Source organism: Hemitrygon akajei, chromosome 10, assembly GCF_048418815.1.
Source record: "Hemitrygon akajei chromosome 10, sHemAka1.3, whole genome shotgun sequence".
Classification (NCBI taxonomy): Eukaryota; Metazoa; Chordata; class Chondrichthyes; order Myliobatiformes; family Dasyatidae; genus Hemitrygon; species Hemitrygon akajei.
The window spans coordinates 87,067,435-87,083,114 of record NC_133133.1 but is presented as its reverse complement, the minus strand read 5'-3'; the positions used below and the strand labels follow the sequence as shown (position 1 = coordinate 87,083,114).

Sequence of the window (15,680 nt, the reverse complement as noted above, 5' to 3'; positions counted from 1 at the left end):
ACTACATGGTTAAATAAAAGTTAAATCTAGTATTGTACTTCAAATGTATGCATCAGTGGTTTGTCAATATAAGAGCAGCAAAGAATGATGGAAAGAATTGAAGGAAGGAAAAATTGAAAGATTTGCTTATTAAACACCTAGGTTTCCTCGGCTACATAAATGTAGGGAAGGCAATCTTAGGTCCTGCCAAACATGTGAGATTGAGGTGCAAGCCCACACCAAGCCCCCTGTTTGTGTGAATGCTGAGTAATTTGTTGCCCTGTTACAAATGAGTGCCACGAAATAACAGAGAGTTCACAGCATACAATTAAAAGATTTAACTTTATAATTCTTAATTTGACTAAAGGGTCTATTTTAATGAAGCAGTCTAATGTGAACAAGTTGGAGCTTACAGTTTCTCCAGATCACCGTTCCTCGATCGATCTCAACCCGGGCTTCGTTGATCATGGTCCTGCTCCGCTTCTCTCTTCATACTTCTCGAACCAAAACAAAACCCCAAGCCCAGCCTTAGTGTCCCTCACCAGAGAAACCTCCCCTTCATTTCAACCATCCTAATTGGATGGCAGACATTTCTCTTCATCTCTGATCATCAACAATAACCCTAACTTGAGCTGAAAACAAGCAGCTCACACAGAACAGCACAAAATGAAATACCTACAGCATAACTGTAAAAAATATCAACCAGGCCATTACACTTACTGCAATGCAGAAAGTCTTTTCAGCCATTGGGTCTATACCAGTTCCCATCAGTTGTTATTCTCTTGTATTTTCCTGTTTCTTCAATTTATTCCCTGCCACATGCTCATCACCTCCCATTTATTCAAGGAGTTACAGTACCAATCATGAAAGCATGCCCTTTAGCTCACTGAGTCTCTGCTGTTCTTCAAATATCCATTTGTACACCAAACTTCATTCCCCCTCACATTCCTGCATTACTGTCAACACTGCAGTTTGCTTCCCCCCAACCCCCCAATCATATTCTGCTGCTATGACTCATCTGCACATTTGGAGCAATTTACACCATCCAGTGAATTTACCAGCCAGTCTTTAGTGTGTCAGAGGAAAGTGAAGCACCTAGGGGAATCTGAAGTTTCCACAGGAAGCAAAGTCATTTGCACATATTCGAGATTCCACGGATGCTGGAAATCTTGACAAAATGCTAGAGGAACTCAGCAAGTTAGGCAGCATCTTCAGAAGAGAATAACACAATCAACGATTCGCACGGAGACCCTTCATCGGGACTGGAAAGGAAGGGGGCAGAAGTTGAATAAAAAGGTGAAGGGAGAGGGGAAAGAGTACAAGTTAGCAGTTGATAGATGAGATCAGGTGAGAGGGAAGGTGGATGGATGAGGGAGAAGGATGAAATAAAAAGCTTTGTGTATCCTGCTTGCTTTTTCTTCAAAAAATTACTACAGGTTTGTCAGGCAAGATCATCCCTTAAAGAAAACCATGCTGACTATGGCCTATTTTATCATGTCTCCAAGTACCCTGAGACCTCATCCTTAATAATCAACTCCAACGTCTGAGTAATTTCCTGTAGTGGAATTACAGGAAAGATTCTAGCATGGAGGCGAAGAGTGGGACTAATGGGACCTTTTCTGGTTGGCTGTTGGTGACTTGGTGGTGGTTCAGGGGTCTACATAAGATATAGGAGCAGGCGTAGGCCGTCAGTCCCGTCTAGCTTGCTCCACTATTCAATAAGATCATGGCTGATCTGACTATGGACTCATCTCCACCTACCTGCCTTTTTTCCCCATAACCCTTAATTCCCCTACTATGCCGTATCTATCCAACTAAGGTAGCCTCCACTGCTTCAATGGGCAGAGAATTCCACAGATTAACCACTTTGAGAAAAGAAGTTCGTCCTCATCTCCATCTAAATCTACTCCCCTGAATCTTGATGCAATGTGCCCTAGTTTTCGTCTCACCTACCGGTGGAAACAACTTTTCTGCCTCTATCTTATCTATACCTTTCATAATTTTATATGTTTCTATAAGATCTCTCATTCTTCTGATTTTCAATGAGTACAGTCCCAGGTGACTCAATCTCTCCTCATAGACTAACCTCCTTATCTCTGAAATCAACTTGGTTAACCTCCTCTGCACCACCTCCAAAGCCGGTATATCCTTCTTCAAGTAAGGAGACCAGAACTGCACACAGTTCTCCAGGTGTGGCCTCATCAGTACCCTGTACAGTTGCAGCATATCCTCCCTGCTCTTAATTTCAGTCCCTCTAGCAATGAAGGCCAATATTCCATTTGCCTTCTGGCTGCACCTGCAAACCAATGTTTTGTGATTCATACACAAGCACTCCTAAGTCCCTCTGCACAGCAGTATGCTGCAATTTTTTTTTAACCATTTAAAGAATAATCTGTTTCATTTTTCCTTCGAAAGTGGATGGCTGTGCATTTACCAACATTGTACTCCATCTGCCAGACCCTTGCCCACTCACTTAATCTATCTATATTTCTCTGCAGACTCTCCATATCTTCTGCACAATTTGCTTTTCCACTCAATTTAGTATCATCAGCAAACTTGCACTATACTCGGCCCCCTCTTCCAGATCGTTAATGTATATTGTGAACAGTTGCAGGCCCAGCACCGACCCCTGTGGCACACAGCTCACCACTGATTACCAACCAGAGTAACACCAATGTATCCCAACTGTCTGCTTTCTATTAGTTAACCAGTCCTCTATCCATGCTGATACATCACCCTAACTCTATGCATCCTTATCTTATGGGTAAGTCTTTTATGTGGCAACTTATTGAACACCTTCTGGAAATCCAAGTAAGTAACATCCATCTCTTCCCCTCTATCCAGTGCGCTCAAAGAACTCCAGTAAGTTTGTCAAACAGGACCTGCCTTTGTTGAATCCATGCTGCATCTGTCTGATGGATCTATTTCTTTCCAGATACCTCGCTATTTCTTCTTTAATGATAACTTCAAGCATTTTCCCAACTACAGATGTTAATCTATTTGGCCTATGTTACCTGACTTTTAAATACATCCATTTTTGAACAGTGACGTGACATTTGCCGTCTTCCAATCTACCGGGACCTGCCTAGAGTCCAGAGAATTTTGGTAAATCATCACTAAAGCCTCTACTATAACTTCTGCCATTTCTCTCAGTATCCTGGGACGCATTCCATCAGGAACAGGGAACTTAACTATCTTCAGGCCCACAAGCTTGCTCAGCACTACTTCTGTATTGAGGTCCTCACCTCCAACCGCATCCATAACATCTCCCTTTGGCAAGTTAGATGCGACCTCCACTGTGAAGATCGATATAAAATAGTCATTCACTTGGCCATTTCCTCATTACCCAATATCAATTCCCCCTTCTCGTCCTCCAAGGGGCCTACATTCACTTTAGCCACCCCTTTCCGCTTTATATAATTTTTTTAAAAAATTACTATCCATTGTTATATTTTGTGCTGGTGTATTTTCATAATCTAGCTTCCCTTTCTGTATTGCTCATTTAATGGTACTTTGTTGCTTTTCAAAGTTTTCCCAATCTTCCAGGTTCCCACTACTCTTAGTGATTTTGTATACATGAGCTTTCAATTTGTTGCCTCCTTTTATTTCTTTAGTTATCCAAGGTTAGCTCTCTCCACCTCTCCAACCTTACTGTCCTTGCTTTTAACTGGAATATACTTTTATTGAGTACTGTGAAAAATCTCTTTGAAAGTCTTCCACTGTTCCTCAACTGTCCACCATATAGCCTGCGTTCCCAGTCTACACTGGCCAAATCCTCCCTCATCCCATTGTAGTCTCCATTGTTTAGGCATAATACATTGGTTTTCGATTGGACTCTTGCACTCTCCATTTGTTTTGAGAAGTCAATCATACTGTGATCACTTTTTCCAAGAGGATCCCTAACTACAAGGTCATTAATTGTACCTGTGTCATTGCACAGGACCAGATCTAAGATAACATGTTCCCTTGTAGGTTTGGTAACTGTGAGATGATTTTATATGTTATATATCAATGATTTGGTTGATCTGGCTTTGTTGCAAAGTTTGCAGACGATACAAAGATAGGTGGAGAGGCTGGTAGTTCTGAGGAAGTAGAGAGGCTACAGAGAATTTAGACAGATTAGGTGAATGAGCAAAGAAGTGGTAGGTGGAATATGGTGTCAGGATGTGTATGATCATACCCTTTGGTAGAAGAAGTGAAAGGGTTGACTATTTTCTAAATGGAAAGAAAATACAAAAATCTGACTCACAAAGGTACGAGAGTCCTTGTGCAAGATTCCCTAAAGGTTAATTTGCAGGTTGAGTCTGTGGTGAAGAAGGCAAATGCGATGTTTGCATTTATTTCAAGAGAATATAGAAGCAAGGATGTAATGTTGAGATTTTATAAAGCATTAGTGAGGCTTTACTTGGGAGTATTGTGAGCCGTTTTAGGCCTCTCATCTTAGAAAGGATGTGCTAAAACTGGAGAGGGTTCAAAGGAGGTTCACAAAAATGATTCCAGGATAGAACGGCTTGTCATTTGAAGAGCTTCTGATGGCTGGAATTCAGAAGAATGAGGGCTGACCTCATTGAAACCTAGCAAATGGTGGAATGCCTTGATAGAGTTGATGTGGAGAGGATGGTTCTTATGGTGGGAGTGTCTAAGACTAGAGGACACATCCTCAGAATAAAGGGGTATCCTTTTAGAAAGGAGATAAGGAAGAATTTCTTCAGCCAGAGAGTGGTGTATGTGTGGAATTTGTTGCCACAGGCAGCTGTGGAGGCCAGGTGTTTATGTACTTTTAAGGCAAAGATTGATTGGTTTTTGATTGGTCAGGGCATGAAGGGATAGGGGGAAGGCAGGAGATTGGGGCTGAGAGGGAAAATGGATCAACCATGGGGTAACAGAGTTGACCCAATTCTGCTCGAATATCTTACGGTCTTAAGACCTCAAAACCCAGCACAGTATTTTGGTCAGCTGGACAGGAGAGATTCCAGACAACATCCCCAGCAGTGGCGCTCTATTTAAATTGCACTATTGGGCTAGCTGTGTTATCTGTGTGCCTGTCATCCGACTCTGCAACAGACACTCCCCACAACCCCACCCGACAAGAATTAATAGTAGACTTTACTATATGGACAGAGGAAAGATGCAAGAATATTCTCAAAGCCTTCTTCAAAACAAAAAAAATGCATTATTCCCATTGATTCCTTGGGAATCCCTGGCCTGAGCTGATTCAAAATGGAGAAGAAACATCTGGGATGGCACTGAAGACCTTGAGTGCATGTGTCGTGAACACGTGGAAACTCCATGTAAACGACAGAAGTAAAACACCACCTAACAAATACTGCCTGGGCTTTCAGACACTCCTGCCTCATCTTTAGGTTCCACATTGGCTTCACCAGTCACCTTGTGCACCACAGAATTAGAGTGGAAGCACGTTGTCGTGCTCAATCCAAAGACACTGCCCACGAAGAAGCAATGTGCGGTTCTGGTCCATGATGACAGCACCAGATTTCATTTCTCTTGTCTTGATTCTCTATCATATTCCCATTCAGGTGCCTGTCTTATTCCACAATTCCAATGAATTCAAACTTAAACTCAATGAACACAATCTTGTCTTTCAACTAATCCTATTTCACCTCTTGGGACAAAACATTGAATTCAACCATTTCAAATGACCAGTCTTCCCAGTTTGTATCAGAACTGCCTGGTTTTCTCCCACTGCAGATGTTTCCTTACCTGCTGGATTTTTCCATACAATCAAACATTGAGTTTTGCATGTTATAGTTGCAGCATTTTTCTCTTTTTCTCTTCACCTCCTTGAGACAGATCTGATGCAACAAGCCTTCACCATCCTCTTTCTAACTGCACCAACACTATGTTAGGTAGTACTCATAGGTTTTCGTAATATCCCACACATTCCCTTTCTTCCATCTCTCCCATTTTTTTTGTAATCTAATCTATTTCACTAAGTGTTGCCACATTGGCACTATTTGGACACCACTTCAAACATGCTTCTTTCCTAGCTGTTCCTAGTTTTGATAAAAGGTCACAGACTAGAAATGTTAAGTTTTCATCTCACTTACTGGTCATTTTAGGACAACTTTTTGAATATTCAACTAAGGTTTCCCAAAGACTACAGTCTACTCTGATGTTTTTCAGCATTTACCTGAAATTACAATTTTTATGAAAATCCAATTTTCAGATCTTTTTAAACTTTATACATATACTTTTAACTTAAAAGTGTAAACATTTGTTGGTTTTCAGTAATGTTAAAATTAGCAGGGCAAAGCTTTGGTAGGGTGCCTAACTAGTAACCGGTTGAGTGACATTGAATGAATATTTTGTAATCTGGTTGGATACTTCGTGAGGCGCCATCCAGATGAGTTCTTATCTTGCTTCAGAATTGGCAACCTTATTCAGAATATAAAGCCGCATGCTGAATTGCATGGTAAGTGATGACACAAAATGAATTAAAGCATTTTGGTTGGGACCCCCACTTCCTCCAAGTGGTTTTGCCCTTTGTTTCTTTATGGGCAATTGATGATTTGTGGATATTCTAGCAAATATTAAATGTTGAGAATTAAAACACTATTTTGTTTTAAATCTGCTGCTGTTATAAAATAAATTTGGTACATCTTTGCTCAAATTGGTACTTTCCATTTCAGCCTTTCAGACTGAAGGGAAACTTTATCTAATCTTAGATTTCCTCAGAGGAGGGGATGTATTTACACGTTTATCCAAAGAGGTGAGAGTTCAGATTTATTTCCTGCTATTTTTGCACCAAGGAAAAATGTAATTTTTTTGTCCTGCTTCTCTTTTCATTTCCATCCACCCTCAGTTATGGGGGCTGTATATATTTCATTCTGTTGTTATCACTATTAAATCACATTTGTGCCCCTGTCAGGAGCATTTGGCTAGGGAAAGAAGATCAAATCTATTCTTGATTAAAACTGTTTTACTCTTGTGCTTATAGATGTACAGTTTAATGTTCTAAGGTCTTAGAAACTGATAAAAACAATATAGATTCTCATTTAGGTCATGTTTACTGAGGAAGATGTCAAGTTCTACCTCGCAGAATTGGCCCTTGCTTTGGATCACCTGCACAGCTTGGGAATAGTGTACAGAGATCTAAAGCCAGAAAAGTAAATCAATTTTTTAATATTTATATTGTATATTTTTAATAATGTTCTATATATATATATAAAAACAGTAAATTTGCACATTTAGTAATTATTTTACTGATAAATACTGTGTATATTAACAGATTGCGGTTTGAAATTTTAATTCCATATTGAAGTAATATTAATATAGACTGATATACATTATTGATTGTTCATAAATATTTACCAATAAAATTATGAATATGCTGATATGTTTTAGTATTCATTCAAACTTGTGTACATGTATTGGAGATTGTGAATTTTAATTTCAGCATTTTACTTGATGAAGGAGGACATATCAAGTTAACAGGTAGGTACATTCATCAACCAATGCATCAGTTATATGGATAATTGTTTACATAAATGAACTAATTGAAAGGTGACCAAATGTTTTGAACAACACACAAAGTGCTGCAGAGTGCAGCAGGGCAGGCAGCATCTATGGAAAAACGTACAGTTGACGTTTTGGACCGAAACCCTTCATAGAAAAAAAAGCTGAGGAGCAGATTTAAAAGATGGGGGGAGGGAAGAGAGAGCCACCAGATGATAGGCGAAACCTGGAGGGGGAGGGATGAAGTAAAGAGCTGGGAAGTTGATTGGTGAGAGAGGGAAAAGGAGATGGGAAATGGCGGATGGGGGGGAGGGGGTTGCATTACCGGAAGTTTGAGAAATCGACGTTCATGCCATCAGGTTGGAGGCTGCCCAAACAGAATGTAAGTGGAGGACATATTGGAATTGGAAGTGGAATTAAAATGGGTGGCCACTGGGAGAACCCGCTTGTTCTGGCGGATGGAGCATAGATGCTCAGTGAAGCAGTCTCCCAATCTATGTTGGGTCTCACCAATGTACAGGAGGCCACACCGGGAGCACTGAGCACAGTAAATGAACCCAACAGACTCACAGGTGAAGTGTCGCCTCATGTGGAAGGACTGTTTAGGGTCCCTCCCAGGTCTTTACTTCATCCCTCCCCCTCCAGGTTTCACCTATCACCTGGTGGTTCTCTCTGTCTTCCCCCCACCTTTTAAATCTACTCCTCAGCTTTTTTTCTCCAGTCCTGCCAAAGTGCTTGGGCCCGAAATGTTGACTGTACTTTTTTCCATAGATGCTGTCTGGCCTGCTGAGTTCTTCCAGCATTTTGTGTGTATTGCTCGGATTTCCAGCATCTGCAGATTTTCTCTTGTTTGTCAATTGTTTTGAACATGTTTTTAAAGGAATGCTGTCTAGGATTTGGTTTAGACATGTGGCAGAAGTATTCAGATTCAATTTGCTACTGATGTAGTTTGAATCCAGGCTGCAGTATTTTATATGAAAATGGAGGGAACATAAGCAAACCTGCCAATAAATGACATTGCTGTAAATACCTTTCTTTTACTTCTTTCTCAATAAATATTAAATAAACTGTCACTGTCAAACCATTTAGGTAGTACGTGATTTAAAAAGATCCTGTCTATAGAGGTTATCAACAGGGAAGGATACAGTCACAAATTCATATAACTAACCCCTATTCATTCTGACTTTTAAAACTCAAGCTCCAATGGTAGGAATTAATGGAAGGAATCACATTATAAATAAGTTAATTGATCAAAATTGTGTTAAATCATTGTCTTATGATTTAAACAAAAGCAGGAAAAGATCCTAAGCTGCCTGTTGCATCTGACTCTTTTAAGATAATGAACTGATGAATTGCAAGTATTTTTATTCCACGTGCATTTTATTTATTCTACTTAACACTTCCTTGTTTTGCTGGGTAAAGTTGACCATGTGACATTACTGAAATGACCACCTACTGCAACCATTGCACCTGTGTGATGGACACCCTTGCACAACTCCCTGCAATTGTTCAAAGCGATCATTTTCCCAGACTTTGCAGAATGTGTTAATGAGCCTTGGAGGCAAAAGTCATCAAATACTTAGTCAATGAAACATTAACACCTGGCAAGTAGTTGCAAGTAAGATGTATCATGAGGTCTCTATGAACTCTGTCAGCATTACTGTTGGCTCGAACCGTAATTAAAATGGTTAGCCTTTCAGTTGACCAGTATCCACATCAAATATATTCAGCACAGGTAGGTGGAAATGTTCTTTCCGTTTGTAAGCTGTTTTTCAGGTGGCAGTATTTTTGATACTGACACATGGTAGATCTTCCAAAGTTGAAGCTCAGCAACTGCATGTCATTGAAATTCTATCATTTCCTTTTGTGTGCTGTTGGGCACAGTCTCACCGATCAGAGAGGTCCAGCGGAGCTCCAGGGGGCAGCTTCATCCCCAGTGGTGAATCACTGACCCCAGGCCATAGTGCCCCAACTCTATAGCATTTCGACTTCATTGTAATAGTATTATTCTCCTGACCTACCAGGCTGTCTCCCTATAAATGGAATCTTCCATACATATTGAGGTCTCCTGTAGGTCTTGGACAGTTTATCTTATTGAAAAATTACAGTACTGTTGTAACATGGATTAGATAACTGGTATAGCAGCAGGCACTGGGAAAGTCCAAGACTTGTCAACTTGCCTTTCCCACTCTCTGGGCTATAAGGACACTAACGAGCCTCTTTATTACAACTCTCGAGGTAGTGTATAATGGGGGTGATGGAAACCAATAACTTATCAGCTGCTGAACAAGACATGTTGATTGGTAGGTTAATTTACTACTATACATTGGCCCTAGGTGGTTGTGAGTTGTAGAATCTTGGAAAGTTGATGAGAAAGTGGAGAGAATTGCAGAAAAAGTGATTTATTTATGATAAGTGTAAAAAGGTGATTGTTGGTTGGTGCAGTTTCATTGAGTTTCTATACTGCTATCTTTTGTTGTCTCTATGACTTTATTAAAAAGCTCATAAGTGCCAAAAGTTATGTGAGTAAATGCCAACAAGCTTTTCAAGATTGCCCCAATAAATTTCATGCCATGGAATCAAAAGAAAGCCATTGCCTTTTTCTTCATGGTGGCAGTACGAAAGATATATCAGCAGCTGTCAAATCTGGAAAACATGAATTACTCATTAGATTACCATTGAATGATAACAGCATGAGGAGGCTATACTGCTTATTCTATCCATACCAGCCCTTTGTAAGGGGAATCTGGCTTGTCAGATTTTTTTTAACATATTGTACGTATACTGCTCTCTTCTGAAAACTGCAGATGAATTTGCTTCCACCTCTCCATGATACTGTATTTCAGACTCTTAACAGTCAGTGCTTGATGAAGCAGTATCATCAGGCAAGCAATTGCTAATATGTATCACAGTTTCTTTGTGAACTCCTGTCAGAATTAATGCTAGCTTTAACTACAATACTCAATTATTGGTGAGTCATCTACCCTTCCTTCAAAAGTTCAAAGTAAATTTATTATCAAAGAACGTATATACATATGTCACCATATACAATGCTGAGATGCAATATACTTGTGGGCATGCTCAGTAAATCCAGTTAACATAATGGAATTGTGAAGGGCCACACCCAACCAGCGTGCAAAAGACAACAAACTACAAATACAAGAAATAATAATAGCATTAATAATAATAAATAAATAAATAAATAAATAATAAAATTGACAACCTGAGATGAAGAGTCCTTGAAACAGTCCATAGGTTGGGGGAGCAATATAGTGATGGGGCAAGTGAAGTTATCCCCTCTGGTTCAAGAGCTTGATGGCTGAGGTGTGATAACTGTTGCTGAACCTGGTGGCGTGGGTCCTGAGACTCCTGTATCACCTTCCTTACAGGAGCAGCAGGAAGAGAGCGTAGCCTGGGTGGTGGGAGTCCCTGATGATGGATGATGCTTTCCTGGAAAAATGCTCTATGTAGATGTGCTCAATAGTGGGGAGGGCTTCACCCGTGCTGGACTGGGCCATATCCACTACTTTTTGTTGGATTTTCCATTGAAGTGCATTGATGTTTCCATTCCAAACTGTGATGCAGCTAATCAGAGTACTCTCCAACACACACACACACATATATATATATATATATATATATATATACATACATACACACACACACACACACACACACAGGTTTGTCAAAGTTTTTGATGTAATGCTGAATCTTCGCAACCTTCTTAGGAAATAGAGGCACTGCTGTGCTTTATTCATAATTGCACTTGCGTGTTGGGTCGAGGACAGGTAATCTGAAATGTTAACACTGAGAATTTTAAGTTGCTGAGCTTCTCCACTTCTGATCCTCCAATGAGGACTGGCTTGTGGCCTCTGGCTTCCTCTGCCTGAAGTTCTTTTGTCTTGTTGATACTGAGTAAGAGGTTGTGGCACCACTTAGCTAGATTTTCAAACAATCCCTATATACTGATTTGTCACCACCTTTGATTCGGCCAATGACAGTGATGTCAGCAAACTTAAATATGGCTTTGAAGCTGTGCGTAGCCATACAGTCATAAGTATAAAGTGAGTAGAACATGGGGCTAAGCACACTGCCTTGTGGTGCACCCGTGCTGATGGACATGTGAGGAAGTGTTGTTGCTAATCTGAACTGACTAAGGTCTGCGAGTGAGGAAATCGCTGTTGAATTTAGAAATTATTTTGTACGTAAGAAATATTGGAACTTAACTTCCATGTAGTTGCTGTATTGTTACGGCATGTTTTTTTAAATTCATGCTCACCAAGAGTCACTTGGTAAAGTTTGGCGCATAATGTTTCTCTTGTAGTGTTATATAGGCTAATTTTAGTAAAGGGCAAATAAAAATACCTTGTCTTTTCCTAACTGACATAACCTCCCTAACTCACATCATAATCAATACCAACAGTAAGTAGCATCTGGATCTTTAATCTAGTCATAATTCATGTTTAATCAGTTGTGACGCTTGAAAGAGCTGAAAGCTGTTAATGCACAAAGTATTCACATTTTGACATTATTTTGTTTATAGATTTTGGGCTAAGTAAAGAATCAGTTGACCAAGAAAAGAAGGCATACTCATTTTGTGGTACTGTGGAGTACATGGCACCAGAAGTAGTAAACAGGAGAGGTCACACACAGAGTGCAGATTGGTGGTCATTTGGTGTGCTAATGGTATGTGAGAGATTTTGCTTTAACTTAGTATTGTTCTCTTTGGTGCTTTGATTGATGAAAATGGCTGTCTATTCTGGTATTAATAAAATCAGTTTAGTTCCATTTGTATGTCACTCACTCTATTTGGATGTATTGGTATACGTTGGGTAGAAGGCAAAACCTTTATGGAAACTTTGGTTGGAAACTTGAATTGTTTATGCTGAGCAAAGGGTTTGCACTTCTAGTGTGGAATCCCTAGTTGGCTGTGGTTCTAATTTTCCTGAGTGCTTGGGTTACAGACTAGACCAACTTTAGCACCCTGGCAAAGCTGAGCTGTTTCAGAGCATTGCTTAATTGGAAGTGCAAACTCTCTGGGAAAACAATTATGAATTATTTCCCATTAAAGATGGAACCATGAAGTTAGTAATGAAATGCACATATTTTTTATGCTATCAGTATGTTTATAGCTTATCACATTTGTATTTATTCATTGAGATACAATGCAGAATAGGCCCTTCTGCCCTTTAAGCCACTCTGCCCTGCAAACTCTGATTTAACCTTTTTCTAATCACGGGTTAATTTACAAATGGCCAGTTAACCTACTAACCTGTGTGTCTTTGGTCATTGGGAGGAAACTGGAGCACCCGGAGAAAACCCACACATTCCACAGGGAGGACGTAAAGAGTCCTTACAGATAATGTCAGAATTGAACTCCGAACTCCGACTCCCCGAGCTGTAATAGTGTCTTGCTAACTGCTAGTGTCCTATGTATGTCATATCTAAACATGCTGTACTGATGTCATTATTTATGTAGTAATTATTACACTGTTAGTAATTAAGGAAGGTAATTACATTCACTATAAATATTGAAGCTTGATATAGCTTCAGTGTCAATGTCATTATTTTGCTTTTACTTTTTAGTTTGAGATGCTGACTGGTACATTACCTTTCCAAGGTAAAGATCGGAATGATACAATGAACATGATACTCAAGTAAGTTTGTTAATTCTAATTTCATGTGTTTCATATTTAATGGTTTGCTGATTTTGCTGAACACTATTTTGTGATTTTTTGAGGAAACGGAAGTTTTAATATTGGCAAGAACTTTGAGTGAGTATGTTGTAAACATGTTGGTTATCTGTCGTTTCCGACAATGACGTTACCTCTGAGGGAGGAGTTTTATAGTGAAAAGGCTATTGTGCTGGGGCAGTTCCACTCTCCCGACCTCAAAAATCTTGATCCAGTGCTACAAAAACTCATCACAACTGGAGACTTCCTCAGCATGACACCTTCTGTGCCTTGTCACACTCTTCATTCTTCATGAAGAATTGCAGCACTGCCGTCTTGGCCGTGAATCTTGCAGTTGATCTCATTCCCAGTCTGCTGGAACTAACTTCACATGCTGGGGTAGGTATATCCCTGTCTCACTGGGGTTGGAGGTTCCCAGCTACGCTCACCTGGTTTAGCCCGCCTGTTGAAGCAGTGTACCAGGGTGAGGCCACTGTTGCATGTTACTTGGAGCTACAGTAGAGAGCTGGGTTGCAGGTGAGGACCAAAGGTGGACGAGCTGCCCCCTGGGTGGAGCATGACAAGCTCACAGCCAGAGGTGCTACCCCTCCCTGGGCACTATAAACACGTACATACAGTTATAGAGTCATATAGTACAGAAACAGACACTTTGGCCCACTAGAGCCATGCTGACAATCAAGCATCCTTTCCCAGTAATCCCATTTTATTCTGCCCACATTCCCATAAACCTCCACAGATTCTTCCAGTCATTACAGACTACGGGTGTTTTACTGTGACCAATTAACTAACCAACTTGCACATCCTTGGGGTGTGGAAGAAAAGCAGAGCACGTAAAACAAAGCAACTTATCAGGTCAAGCAGCATCCATGGAAATGAGCAAACCTACGACATTTCAGGCCGAGACCTTTCTTCAGGACCAGAAAGTAAGGGGGAAGACGCCAGAATAAAAAGGTGGGGGCAGTAGGATAGCTAGAAGGTGATAGGTGAAGCCACATGGGTAAGAATGGTAGGAGAAAGGGAAGGAGGAGGAGATCTATGGAAATTTGATAGGCAGGTGCAAAGATGTAAGAGGGCAGAGTGAGGAATATAAGGGAGGGTGGGGTTTGACCAGAAGGAGAAGTCAATATCCTTGCTAAGAGGTTGGAGGCTACCCGGATGGAATATAAGGTGTTGCTCCTCCACCCTGAGGTTGCCTCATCATGGCACAAGAGGAGGCCGTAGTCACCTAAAATAAAACCGTGTAGTCATATAATAGAGCTAGAATTAGTGGGAAATTAGAGGACTGGGAACCTTTACAATGCAACAGAAGGCAATTAAAACAAGCTATAAGAAACAAAAAAAAAAGAACTATGAAGGTGAGCTAGCCAATAGTATCAAAGAGAGTATCAAAAGTTTTTTTCAGATATTTTAGAGAGACGAGAGTGGATATTGGACTGCTGGAAAATGACACTGGAAAGGCAATCATGTGGGATAGTGAAATAGTGACAAACTAAATAAGTATTTTTGCATCAATCTTCACTGTGAAAGTTCCGAATAGTATGCTGGAAGTTCAAGAGTGTCAGAGGGCAGAATTGAGTGCATTTGCTATTCCTAGGGAGAAGGTTGGGAAGCTGAAAGGTCTGAAGGTGGACCAAATGGACTACATCTGAGGGTTCTGAAAGAGGTATCTAAAGAGATTGTGGATGTACTAGTAATGATCTGTCAAGAATCACTAGACTCTGATATGATGCCAGAGGACTGGAAAATTGCAAATGTCACTCTACTCTTCAGGAGGGGAGAGAGGCAGAGGAAAGGAAATTATTGGCTAGTTAACTTAACCTCAGTGGAGTCAATTGTAAAGGATGAAGTTTCAAGGTACTTGGAGGCATATGATAAAATAGGCCAAAATCAGCATGGTTTGCTCAAAGAAAAATCTTGTCCAATATCCACTCTCATCTCTCTTTTAATATATCTTGAAGGAATTAACACCCAGGATAGACAAAAGAGTATTGGTGGGTGCTGTGTATTTGGATAAAGCAGTGGCTGATTGGCAGGAGGCAGAGTGGGAACAAAGGGAGCCTTTTCTGGCTGGCTGTTGGTGACTAGTGGTGTTCCACAGGGGTCTGTGTTGGAACCACTTCTTTTTACCTTGTATGTCAGTGAGCTGGATAACAATTGATGGCTTTGTGCCAAGTTTATAGACGAAACAAAGATAGTTGGAGGAGTAGGTCGTGTTGAAGAAGCCATAGAGGTACAGAAGGACTTAGACAAATTAGGAGAGTGGGTAGATGGAATGTAGTGTCAGGAAGTGTATGGTTATGCATTTTAGTAGAAGGAATAAAAGTGTTGACTGTTTTCTGAACTGGGGAATATTCAAAAATCTGAGGAGTAAAGGGACTTGGGAGTCATTGTGCAGGATTCCCTAAAGGTTAATTTGCAGGTCGAGTTGGTAGTGAGGAAGGTCAGTGCAATATTAACATTCATTTCGAGAGGTCTAGAAACAACGATGTAATGCTGAGGCATTATAGAGCATAGAATAGTACAGCACATTAC

At 40.4% G+C, this 15,680-nt stretch overlaps 1 protein-coding gene across 2 annotated transcripts in view; it reads left to right on the top strand.

Moving 5' to 3' along the window:
- rps6kal (ribosomal protein S6 kinase a, like) overlaps positions 1-15,680 on the top strand; it is a 170,775-nt gene that overhangs the window by 73,157 nt on the left and 81,938 nt on the right. For both annotated transcript variants that reach the window (XM_073058599.1, XM_073058600.1), the window contains 5 exons: positions 6,630-6,709; positions 7,000-7,106; positions 7,397-7,434; positions 11,999-12,141; positions 13,042-13,112. In XM_073058599.1, coding sequence (XP_072914700.1) covers positions 6,630-6,709; positions 7,000-7,106; positions 7,397-7,434; positions 11,999-12,141; positions 13,042-13,112 — 439 coding nt within the window. The remainder of the gene's footprint in view (positions 1-6,629; positions 6,710-6,999; positions 7,107-7,396; positions 7,435-11,998; positions 12,142-13,041; positions 13,113-15,680) is intronic.